Consider the following 13,108-nt stretch of genomic DNA (forward strand, 5'->3'; position numbering starts at 1 on the left):
TACGAGTTTCTACTGTTGTCATCATTTATAATTGTTAATTGAATGCGCCGGAAAAAAAGTTATGCTTTTTAAGAAAGCTCGCTCCATGCTCAAGGAAAGGCGCTTTTGGTATTAGGTGAATTATTTTGATTTTGTAAATGTGTGAGTCCATAGTTAATTTTGAGGAGGAATAGAACATCGTATAGCAGTATGTTGGTTGACGTAGGAAAATACTGAGAGTGATTACCCACTATGCCTTGGATACCAGACCATTAACCGGCAGTATGCTTAACATAGTCGTCCCAAGTCATGCGATCTGCAAAGAAAGGTCCCTTGTGTATGTGGCACCACATTTATCTCACTATTATTTAGTTTGATAGCAGGAAGCTGGACATATCATATCTGTTGCGTGGACGGAACAGATTTGCTTTGGCTTTAGAAAAGTTAATTTTAGCAAATTATGAATGGCCCACAGGCTTATTCTGTACCATGAATTATAAACTCCTATTACTAAGACGGCAGCTGACTTGCCAACAGTATACAAGCTCGGGTCATCAGTATATGTATTGTATTTAGTTGCTGTATCTAAATCAGTTATTTCATTTATATAGAGCGTAAAAATAAAACGTCCCAACATGCTTCCCTCAGGAACACGCGGCGTTAATGGCTTTTTTTTTCTGAACATTCACCTGCAAACTTTGCAAATTGCAACCTATTTTGAACTAAGAATAAATTAGGAGAGAAAAAAAGGTAAAGGAAAGACAAGGAGGTTAACCAGAGGTTATCTCCGGTTGGCTACCCTGTACCGGGGGAGGGGTAAAGGGATGCGAAAGGAGAGAGAGAGAAAAAATAAGTAAAGAATAAAGAATAAAAAAGGGAAGGAAAGAAAAGAAAATCACACACGCACACAACACAAAACTGTTTCTGTGGGCACTGTCACGCAGTCTGCGAAGGCGTTCTCGTGTTGCATAGTGTGAACGTTCCATCCTACGTAGCAGAGTGCAGAGTCACAATTAGAAATTAGAATAAATTAGAAAATTTCCCACTGCACTAATAAGATAATGCTCCATTTTCCTTTAAAGAGACCATGATTAATAAGGCCAAATATCTGGTATGATTACTTTACATGGCCAAACTACGTTTTGCCTCTGAGCGCCTGTCATGTGTGTAAACGTAAATATGAAGAAGGGGAAAATCACTGAGCTAATCGCCAAATAGCAGGCCAGCTTCACACACAATACTAGTTCTCATTCGCGATAAATACGAGGTGCTACCCAACAGTCCCGGGAATTCAGTCGTAAAAAATAAGTTGACCATAACGCCTAATCAGCACTTTCTTCTTCAAAGTAGTCCCCTTGAGCATGTATACAGCGATCCCAGATTTTCTGCAACAATTCGGTTCATTCGTGGAACTCTTCAGGCGACAGTGTGTTGAGGATCGCCTGCGATTCCTACTGGATCTCTTAAACAGTGCCTAACCGACGTCCTTTCAGCCTAAACTTCAACTTTGAGAACAAGAAAAAGTCATAAGGGACGAGGTCAGGTGAAAAGGGTGGGTGCAGGGTGGGTGCGGCCGCACTTTTATTTGTTTGGAAGTCAGGAACTGTCGAACAACAAGTGATGTGTGAGCGGGCGTGTTTTCGTGATGAAGAAGCCAGCTGTTCTTGCACTTCTCCGGACGTTTGCGACGAATGCGCTCTCTTAAGCACCTCAAAACGTCACAGTAAAGCTCGCTATATACGGTTTGCCCAGAAGGTACGAAATCTTTGTGGACAATTTCATGTAGGTAAAAAAAAAACTATGAGCATGGAGTTCACATTGCCGTGAACTTGACGTGCCTTTGTCGGTCGCCGGGAATTTGGCGAATTTCATTGCGACGACATCCGTTTAGTTTCAGGATCGTAGCCATAAACCCATGTCTCATCCCTGGTTATTACCCTGGAGAGCAATGTGGTATTGTCTCCTACTTGTTGCTTCAGTACTGTACACAGTACAGCTTCTGTTCGTCATTGAGCAGTCGTAGCACGAATTTTGCAGAAATGCGCCTGACGTTCACAACATGGGACAAAATTCGCTGAACTGTGCCGTACGACTGTCCCACAATGTCGCAGACATCCTTTATAGTTAGCCTGTGATTTGCAAGGATGGCCTTACGAAATTCCGCTGTCATTTCCGGGGTTACGCTCGTAGACGGGTGTCCAGAACGTTCATCGTCGTCAACACGCATTCGACCCTCTCTGGAGCATTTATGCCATAAAAACGTCCTACTTTGTCTCATGGCGTCGAATCCAAAGGTGTCCTCTAGCATAAGATGAGTTTCTGCCGCAGTTTTGCCAAGTTTAAAACAAAACTTTATCCATATTCTTTGCTCCTTGTAGTCTGCTACATTGGTTGCTAAGAAATGCGCGAAATTAGTTAGACATTGGGTTGCAAAACAACTCTTCGCAAAACAGTACTTCTCAGATGCAAATCGTTCAGCACACTGATCCGCAAGGCATACTGCTAGCTACATTTAGCGGCGGAAATGTGTACCACACACACTCAGTTTGCCCGTTTTTTTCAAAGTCCCGGAACATTTAAGTAGCATCGTGTACATGCAAATTATTGCGATATCAATTATATGGACACTCCAAAGCGGATTTCTGCCATCGGCGTCGCCATCGCCATCGCTGTTAGGTTCCGTATGACGTCAATCACGATGAAATCGTTCCCGCGCGCCGGACGCTGTATGTGCGAGTGAAAGGGCGCGAGGGACCAACGCGCGTTCTGCGCCGTGCTCCCTGAAGGGCTGCAGAATTAAGCGTCTCTTTCCTGTGTTACAATCGTCGTATATATATATATATATATATATATATATATAGAGAGAGAGAGAGAGAGAGAGAGAGCAAACGCGACTTCTTCCGTCGCGAAAAAGGCCGTGGGGGGACGGGAGGGAGGGAGGGGAGGCGACGTTTAGCTGCAGCACCAAAAGGTATTTATATAAAAAAACGTTGCGAGGCGAGAATGTGGTAAAGACTTCCGACGCTGCTCGACGAGTTTCCCGTTCTGATCTCTTCGAAAATCTCCGAGCCGCTCCCAGAGGCCCTGGCAACAGTCACCAACACCGCACGCGTTCTGTGCGAACACGGGCAAAATGGCGACGGCGTCGACAACAGTTCTGCGCGTTGCTGGTGCTGCTGCATGTCCAAGTTTATACAGCCGATAAAACTACTATCCTTACTATGTATAGCTCTCTGCTAAGTTGCTATCGCAATTGATGCTTCGCCTTTCGGGTGAAACTGCGACATTTTATGATTAGCAACTAACAGAGACCGGTAGCAATAAATATAGTGCGAGAGCGTTCCTGAGCCTTGCCCTATTCTTTGTGAGTGTCTTACCTTCAAGTAAGTCGATGCCATTTCTGTGATTGACCGCAAAGGTACGTCGGTTGTCCGCTGTAGTCCAACAGCGCGTACAGGAAGGTACCCTGCCAGCTCTGTCAAGGCACGCACATGACCCTCGATTGGATGCAGGAAGAACACTGGGCTGGATCCTCCGAGGCCATTCATTTCAACCACGAAGTTTTCATGTACTGCTTTGTCGAACAGCATGAGCCGTGGCGAGTTTGATAAGTCGACGAAGTCTAAGAGATAAAAAAAATACAGCACTCTCATGAACTTATGTGTATCATTGTCTCTACACGTATTCGTGATACACGGGTTCATTGCGTTATCTGTGTGTGGTACACAGATTGTCACTTTGTTACAGTCAGCAGCGGCAACTGATTGTACTTCCCTGCAAAACGCTCGCATCTTTGAATATCTACAATAATTCATGAAGTGGATGGAATCCATTCACGAAGTGGGCGATTGCTCTATGTCTACAAAGTTGACTGCTCCACCTCCACGACTGGATATAGTAAAATGATAAGCCTGCATTTGTACAGAAAGAAATACAAAAAGCATTTCTTCATACGAGTGCGTCTGCCGACTTTTTATCTTGCATACAAGTTTGTTATTCTTATATCTCCTGCACCTAGTTCTCTGCCACAATCAACGACGTTTGTTCCATTCCTTTAATACAGCGGACGACATCTTATCTCTGATTACCTTGATATAATTTCGACAAGAGCCACATGTGCCCTTGCTCACTCTCGAAGACGTTCTTATAAAGTGAGCTTACAGATATGTCGCCCGTACTACCACTCGTCTTGGGATCCACAAATTCGTTTCACGTTTCTTCTCCCTGTTTCATACTGCTTGACTACATTATTGGTGGCTGAATACAGAGATTATGTACCCATTATGGCAAAGACGCCTATAAAATGGAGTGCAGACCATAAGCGTTACAACCACGCATTTCATTTTCTTTTTGAACAATTGGCTCAAAAGGCACGCCGTTTCTACTGAAAGTGGTAGGCTGCTCTAACCCACAAGTTCGGAGGTGTTCTGAGAGCGCAGGTGTTCGGAGAGCGGCGAGGGTGAGAAAGGAGGTAGGCGCGCGCTGAGCAGCAAGTGGGTGGAGCTAAAGAGAGGTTAGCGATTACGTAGCGGTGGAGAGATCGAGGGAGAGTGTGCGCCGACCAGTAGTTGAGGCGGAGCTTAAGAGAGAAGTGATGTAGTAAACATGACGTGCAGGGTTCTCCTGAGCTGAAGAGAGCGTGCGCTGGCAACGGCGTCATTCTGCCGTGAGCATGGATAGGACAAAGAAGCTTCTTTCTCTCGAAGAAGAGGCGCGGCGTCAACGGCGTTGTGATGCTACTCGGTGCGAGCCATGTTTTGAGGCAACAACTCGGGAGCGGCTTCAACTACTGCGCGCAGATCCGGAATTCGGAGCAAGGGCTGCTGAAGCAAAGCGACGGAGGAGGGTTGGAGATCCAGAGTTTACAGAGAGAAGAGCTGTGTCTAGGCAACACTACGAAGAAGCTCACCGTAAAGATAGACAAATCGATATTAAAGCAAAGTTAAAGATAAGTAAAACTTCAAGTTAACACTAAGTATAAGCCAAGTTATAAGTTAAAGCTAAGCAAAAGCTAGTATAAGCCACCAGCTCCGCGGTTTCATCAGTCTTCGCGACATTATGTCTGTGAAGCTGGCTCAATTTCTTTTCCCATCAAAATGCTATTAGACGTTCCATTAGTCCTTGTCGAGTGCTGTCATCAGTTATTTTCTATTGTCACGAGCATATCTAAGCCAACTGCAGGAAAAATGCTTTGCCAAGCACGTACTAATGACCCGCTATTTTGCTCTATTAGGCGGACGGTTATCTCTTCTATAAGCTATGCGATTCGCCCATCTCCCTATCTACGACTTAAACCCTAAAAGAACATTATCCTTAGACAACATGATGTCCACTAGCAATCACTGTACGTTTCCGTTCGACCACTAGTATAGGGGTCCGTGTGTACTTTGCAGGTATCCTGCCTGTCCGATATGGCTGTGGCAGACAGTGCATTTTGGCTTTTGCAGTAAGCTAATTTACCAAACTAAAATCCCACCAAAATGAAGATGCCAAGTTACTTAATTAAGAAATTTTCAATGAATTTTATTCTTCACCTCATGGTACATACTTCAAATGCGCAATAAAGCTGGGTAATAGCGAAGTCATAAGCACTTAGAAGACGTCCCGATAATACGAGAAATTTCGAGATATTTCTTACAAAATATACCACCCAATTGCAGCAAGGTGTGCACTAAAATTTTGGGTGCCTCTATTTCCCAGCATGAAAAGAACGAAAATGCAAAGCCAAATGCATTTTTTATCGCATTACTGATACAAACATAATATAACTTGTCAATGGCTAAGCGTTCTTGTGAAGTTCATCTGATTCGACTGTCAGCAGGTTTAATATGAAGAATTTGACCTGCAATCCCTAACTGGAATAATAACATGCTAAATCTCGCTAGCGAGTAAGTAAAGCATTGTAACTTCTTTTGCAAGTCATTTCCGCACATTATTATTGCATTAAACCGCGCGGTGAGATAATTACGTCATGTCTTAGGTGCTCAATAAAAAAAATATGTTCGAAGTTAAAACAAATATATGCATGACACTGACAGACTTTTGCGACTTTGCAAGACCATGACCAGAATCTGAACAAATGAAGGAGAATTGTCGTTCCAGACACACAGACCCTCTTTTTGTGGCCTCCGAATAATTTCGGGGAAGAGAATCGTTTCAAGGTTCTCCTGGAACGTTTTAGAACCGTATGTTCGGCCTCCATAGCTCCGTCAGCCACGCAAAGCAAAATTGCTATGCTGGAGCTGTCTGCTATGAATGCGTAACCGGTTCTAATGAACGCTTTCAAGTGAGTATGTTTCTTCCTTAATGGGATCCTGAATCACCCCTCGTGCTTGTTGAAGAAACAAGTCCGCGGATAGCATACGCTGCTCTGAACATATCAGCCAAGTTTTGCAGTCGTGCGCGACGCGTGGAGCCCGCAAGCAGAGCGCGAAGTCAACTTTTTCTGAAACGCTCTCTTTTCTATAGAAGCCTGCTCCTCACTCTTTTCTGGACACTTTATTTAGTAATACGGCAGATGCCCATACGCGGCTTCTATTGGCCAATAGCAAGGAGGGTGTTTGGATAAGCGCACTTCTTACTACTGTTACTATGCATATTTACTGATTTATTGAAGCAGTTTATTAAACAGGCTGAAGTAAGCGAAAACCTGCTATCGAATTGCGATAATAATTACGCACTGCCGCAAAAAGCTGACTACTGTCTGCTGTCTGCTCACGCTCAGCCACGGCCGCCCGCGTAGGAATTAAACTTTGGCCACCCTGCTTATCGCTGTCCTAGCCGTCGGGTCTCGCTCATTTCGACTAGTTTGAGCGCTGAACTAGCCGATAACTTGGTTAAAACACGTTGACGGGCTAATTGGTTAGAATCTATGATATAATGCGTAAGTGAGACTGAACGACGACGTAGAAAAAAACAGATGCACATACACAGCGCTGTCTCTGTGTGTCTGTTTCTTTCTACGTCCTCGTTCAGTCCGGCTTACACATTCTATCATTGACTACAACCACGCGAAACATGAGGTCAGACCACACGCACGCTTGCCAGCATGCTCTCACTCCTGGCCGCTCCTAGTAAGACGCCTTGACGGACTTCTCTGCGTATGGATAGCGCTTGATGTGGCTGCTATCCATCGGTGAAGCTGGTGCAGGACAAAGCCAGTCCGCACTAAGTAGTACGGCCAGACTGGAGCATCTGAGCGCGAGTGGCTCTCAAGCCCTGTCGTGCACAAAGCAAACCATGCGCATACTACTGCAGTTGCACGTAGCTGTCTGCTATGTACAATAGATATGGCGGCCGCCACGGGATACCGCAATACATCCTCGATGAGTGCACTGCGGCTCGCTGAGGACGATCGCGTTTGGCGAGTCGTAGGCGCCAAAATCGGAAATTGTGGCATCCATGTGAACATCCAAAATGAACACTAAATTGAATGCCATGGTCACGTTCAGTAGGCGGAGCGTTGTGGGAACGCACGAATCCGCCATAGCATTCGCAGTGCAGGTCATTGAAGAAACGAAAACACCACTAGTGTTGTTTGCCAATAATTACGCTTCTACTGAACGTGCTGAAGTACTTTTTACGGCAAAGTATTTCTCAAACAGTTTATTTTAACTTCAAATGCATTTCGCTACTTCGATAAATAGTGTTTCAGGGCCCATTTGAGGACACAATTTCAACGTATAATTTTAAGCATAGAGCGCTACCATCTATTTTCAATGTTTGAAGTACCAATACTCGGCAGTTTTCTTAGAGATACCGTAAGGAACTTCAAGACTGCTGAAAGAGTGTTTCACCGGTTGCGATTGCAATCCAAACATTTTCTGTGGTACCTTAAATGCACATAAATCATTTAAATCTTTCGAGCATATTCCTCCCTATGCACAACATTCCTGCAAAGCTTCATCGATGTCCGCAAAGTATATCGCATACGGAAAATTTTGGTGCCTCGGCGGGCACCATAAAACATCCTGATTCAGAAAACTTTGAAAATTTACTGCGCGACCCACAAAGTACCTACATACCGTGGGTTGGCAAACTCGCTCATCATTCCACGCCCTCCAACTCGGGCCAACGCCTCCTACAACTACAAGCCTAGAAGGTGAGATGCGAACTCGCTACCCTTCCGTATCCTGCTCTCTGCTACTTTTGTGCCGGGGTGGTGCCGGTGGCCATCGCCTTTTGTAAACAGCCGCCCCGACGCATGATAGCCTGCTAGCGCCTGCAATCTTAGAGTCTATGCCTGCCGCAGTGCCGGCAGTGGATACGTGACTCCAAGCAGGGCGGTGGTGAGTGCTATCCCGCGGCTCCTCCTCGCAATGCGCTCCAGGCTGGCTTCTATGGGAGAGAAAGCGACGTTCCAGATATCTAGTAAAAGAAGGTGCGGCTCAGGTTGGCCAGGGTGAGCTCGAGTGAGTCGTAGACGTACGCGTCTGAGTAGGGAGTGTCTAGATGACTCCAGGAAAGCGTGAGCTTGAGTCTGAGTAAATTTAACTGAGTCTGATAGCTGTGAATCTGAGTGCCATTGCTTCGAGGTGAGTCCAACTAGTCTGAGTGTGAATGAGTCGAGTCCGACTAGACTGAAATTCTGCAGTGCTATCTTTGTGAAATTTAAGCATTATGCGTTTGTAGCTTTAGATCTTGTCGGTATTGAGTTCGCTCATTACGCCTGCGTCCAAAATTTGCTGTGGCTAAACATTATTAGGCCTGCATACTCACTCAAGGGTACACTCACACGTGCTCACATTTTCGCAGGCGTGAATATGAGCGAAAGTGAAGACAGGTATGAGTGGGTCTGACTGGAAAAGGGAGTGAGTACAGTGAGTGATGACATGCGAGCACGAACGTCTATGACTGTAAGTGAGTGTGAGTGAATCCCAATGTGAATCCGTATGACAAAGTCAGCGCAAGCGACTGTGAGAGCTAGTGACTTCCGCTGAGTTTGCGATGACGTAACTTTGCAGTTGCTTGAAAGGAAAGAAGTGTGCATGTGAATGTCATTGAGTTTACATCGATGCGAGCCAACGGAGCTTTGTACAAGTGGGCCTAATTATAGCCCCTGCGAACTGCCTGTGGCCTAAGCTTGCGAATGATGACTTACTTTCGGACACGCTTATGAATCTGTGTGAGCGCTAGTGGGTTTGAGCATGGTTGGCTGAAATTTTGGTGAGTGAGCCCAACTGGGGAGTGAGCTCGAAAGAATGAGTAAGAATGAGTCCCATCGAAAAAACGTATTTTTGACTTACTGTTAATGATTTTTGTTAATTTCACCCACCTATGCTTCCGACTTCAAAATTAGTCCGGCATATTCTTCTTTAAGACCTACTGTATTCCTACCAAAAACGTCTGTGGCGGAATCCCTTCCATCCGAGCGCACTAGGATGCTAGAGACTGCTGACCGAAGATGAAGTATTGCAGAACACGAAGCACAGGGACACTGAATATGGCAACTCAGTTCTGCGGAAATCAGTACGGCAGAGCAAGATTTGTGAAAAAAGGTCATGATCCACCTGAAAATAGCACAAAACAAATGATTTCAGATCATGACCAATTTTACAACTGTGAACATTTTGAGAGGATCGCATACGTGTTTCAGTTCTAGCGTTCTGCTAATCAAGTCCCTCGAAGCTTTTCAGAATCGGACTACACGCTTCATTGCCCATGATTATAACAGACTAGCTAGTCAAAAAATAAAGGAATCACTCTCACTTCTATACCTGCAGTCTCGTAAGGATATTGCTCCATTCAGCTTAATGCACAAAATAATCTACACTGCCTCTTTTAAGACCACACGTTCATTGAGCCGTTAAAATAATAGCACATGTTTTCAACGTGCGTCTGGCGGAACGCACGCGCTTAAAGGGATACGGACACAAAAGTTGGCGGGTGGTTTTTTGCGTTGGAACAAAAGTTGAACTGTCGAAAATAACGAGTACAAGAAGCTGCTTTGCAAAAAAGAACGCGCAACATTTTATTTGCGATTTTCTGTTTCGCCTTGCCTCCAGGCGGCCGCCGGCAGAAGCTAAAATTTGACGTCATAACACCCACGCGCGGCCAAGGTCGGCCACAGCGGTCGCAATCTTTCGGGGGTGTCGGTTCCTTGCAGCGTTTATCCTCGTCGGCGCTCCACGCAGGTGGTGCGTCTTACATGTGCATTCCTGCGTTCGTCGCGGCGGAAGGAAATGCCCAGACACTGCTGCGCCCAAGGGTCTTATAAAAGCATCGTCGGTCGTGACACGCGGTCGCACACGTTTCCTAGAGATGAGAAGGTGCGTAAACTTTGGACACGTGCTTGTCAGCCATCACGCCCAGCATGGAGACCTCTACAAAATGACTTCATTTGCGCGGACCACTTCCTCGACGATGATTATGTGACCAGCACGGTTGGACTGAAAGGCCTCGGCAACGCCTGAATCTTGACGCTGTGCCCTTGGTCTTACGAAAACACAAGGCAGAAAGCATCAGCGGCGCGTTTGAAAAGTTGAGGTGGTATAGAGGTCGTTACTGTTCTCGCTCACTTGCAGCCTTCTTCTGCAGTTGTTCACACGCAGTGTTGAAGTACACCGCAGCTGCCTCGCATGCGTGAGCTCTTGAATAAGCAAATGTAGAGTGGAAATGACTAATAATTCTTGCACAAGTGTCTGCTGCAGAGTGAAATCTTCGCGCACCGCCGCCGCGCCAGCGATGGAATCACTACGCGTGGCATAGCGCAGCTTACAACACCGACACCGCGTTCCAATGTTGACATCGCGTTCCACAACGTTGCAATGCCGACACCGTGTTTCAGCAGGCCCGCTCCGTCAATGCGGTCGCCTAGAAATCGTCAATGCGGTCGCCAATGCGGTCGCCCAGCGTCGCCCAGCCAGGTCACTGCTTCGCGCTGCAGTTCTTGCTTTGCTTAGTCATGACAACACTCTGTGACGCTTGCCCATAACGTCACACTGATTATAAAGATCATGTCGCCGCGACGGCGCACACCCGCCTCTCGTAGACTTCGCACTGAGTAAATGTAACATGGACGGCCGAAGAAATACAAGACTACCGAAGAAGAAGCGGCTCAGCTGGAATCTTGTCGTGCCGCCAGCCGAGAACGAATCCTGCGATTGCTAATCCGGAGTAACGCGCCGAAGCCGGTGCTGCTAAACGCGCCAAGGCTAGCACTAAAACCTGGAAGAAGCTAGGTCGATCACGAGCTCCGCTGTTTACTCCACCCTTGCACCACTAGTGCAAGCTGCCCACATTTTTAGATGCGAAGCAGCTTATGGTCGGGGCTATGTCACTCCCTCCCACCCTCCCTCCCTCCCTCCCTGTGCCGTGCGTCGTCCACACCCGCACTGTGCATGCGCATCCTCCTCCCCCTCCTCTCCTTGTCTCATCTTCTCTCCTCTCGGCATTACTCTTCTCCGACGCTCCTCTCCTCTCCGGATTGCGCAAAGAATGGCAACACCTGTGGCAACACCTGCGGCTCCACCTGGCGCTGAGCCGTGCTCCCTCAAGGGCTGATGATGATAAGTGGTTCTTGAGGGAAAGGGAAAGGTTGGCGCTATCTTCTGCAGCCCTTGAGGGAGCACGGCTCAGCGCCAATGGCTGCAGAAGATAGCGCCAACCTTTCCCTTTCCCTCAAGAACCACTTATCATCATCATCATCCTGCGGCTCCGCGCGCGATAATGCGAAGCTGCTCAATTAGGTTAGAGGCGCGACGGTAGGCGCTGCGTACTCCGCATGGGGACGCCACAACGCGCACAACTGTTGTCGACGCCGTCGGCGTTTTATCCGCGTGCGCACCGAACGCTCGTGGCGTTGGTGTCTGTTGCCGGTGCCTCTGGGGACGGATCGAAGGTTTTCGACGAGATCAGCCATTACTCGTCGATCAGCGTCGGAAATCTTACCTACGCAACGCCACGATGAGTGCCGCGGACAGCGCCAGCGTCAGCGCCAGTGTCAGCGCCGTGGTCGACCCCATGGCTGCTTCGCATACTACTCAGGGTTCCCCGACGGGAAGATGGTGTAATTTTTTATTGCGATAGCAATTATATGGACACTCAAAAGCAGATTTCTGCCGTCGGCGTCGCCGTCGCCGTCGGCGTCGCCGTCGCCGTCGCCGTCGCCGTCGCCGTGAGGTTCCGTATGACGTCAATGGAGATGAAATCGTGGCCGCGCGCCGCCGAACGCTGTATGTGCGAGTGAAAGGGCGCGAGGGACGCGCTCTTTCACGGGGAGTGAACGCACGGCGGAGAACAAACGCGCGTTCTGCGCCGTGCTTCCTTAAGGGCTGCAGAAGTAGGCGTCTCTTTCCTCCTTTACAATCACCATATATGTAGAGCAAACGCGCCTTCTTCCGATGCGCGAGAGGCCGTGGGGGAGGGGGGGAAGGGGGAGGGAAGGGAGGCGACGTTTAGCTGCGGCACCAAGTGCCTATTTATATCAGAGGCTCCGGCAACAGTCACCAACGCCGCACGCATTTTGAGCGAACGCGGGCAAAATGCCGACGGCGTCGACAACAGTTCGGCGCGTTGCCGGTGCTGCTGCATGTCCAAGTTTATACAGCTGATAAAGCTAATATCATTACTCCGTATATCTCTCTACAAATTTGCTATCGCAATTGATGCTTCACCTTTCAGGTGAAACTGCGACAACTTTTTAGGGGAGAAGCTCCTTAGGGCGTGGGATGTCCTTCCTCCGATGTAGTATGTAGCCACCTGTAGTTTTACGAAGTGTTCACTAGATGGCGTTCTGGTTCCGGTTCCACTTTGCGCGCGTTCGGTACGAACGCGGGCAAAACGCCGACGGCGTCGACAACAGTTCTGCGCGTTGCTGGTGCTGCTGCATGTCCAAGTTTATACAGCTGATAAAACTACCTTGAGTGGACCCTATGGCTGCTTAGCATACTACTCAGGGTTCCCCTACGGGAAAATGGTGTCATTTTCTCTCTCGTTCCCGACGCGCTCTCTCTTTATCTCTCGTCCGTAGCTGTGGTTTACCCGAATGATCCCCCGGTGCTTCGCCCACTCATCATCATTCACTTCGTGGATATGCTGTTATTTTTTTTGTATAAACATTGTTTTCTGCTTCTATTTGATTATTGTATAATGATTATTTATTATGCTTTAACAGCGCATCTAATTAAGC

General features: G+C 47.5%; 1 protein-coding gene across 10 annotated transcripts in view; it reads right to left on the minus strand.

The window, feature by feature from the left end:
- LOC119444370 (fatty acid synthase-like) overlaps positions 1-13,108 on the minus strand; it is a 648,066-nt gene that overhangs the window by 307,429 nt on the left and 327,529 nt on the right. For 5 of the 10 annotated variants that reach the window (XM_049663304.1, XM_049663305.1, XM_049663303.1 and 2 more), the window contains exon 19: positions 3,357-3,601. The exons of the other annotated variants lie outside the window; for them this stretch is intronic. In XM_049663304.1, coding sequence (XP_049519261.1) covers positions 3,357-3,601 — 245 coding nt within the window. The remainder of the gene's footprint in view (positions 1-3,356; positions 3,602-13,108) is intronic. 10 annotated transcript variants of the gene reach the window in all.

The sequence above is a fragment of the Dermacentor silvarum genome, chromosome 3, assembly GCF_013339745.2.
Source record: "Dermacentor silvarum isolate Dsil-2018 chromosome 3, BIME_Dsil_1.4, whole genome shotgun sequence".
In the NCBI taxonomy this organism is placed as follows: Eukaryota; Metazoa; Arthropoda; class Arachnida; order Ixodida; family Ixodidae; genus Dermacentor; species Dermacentor silvarum.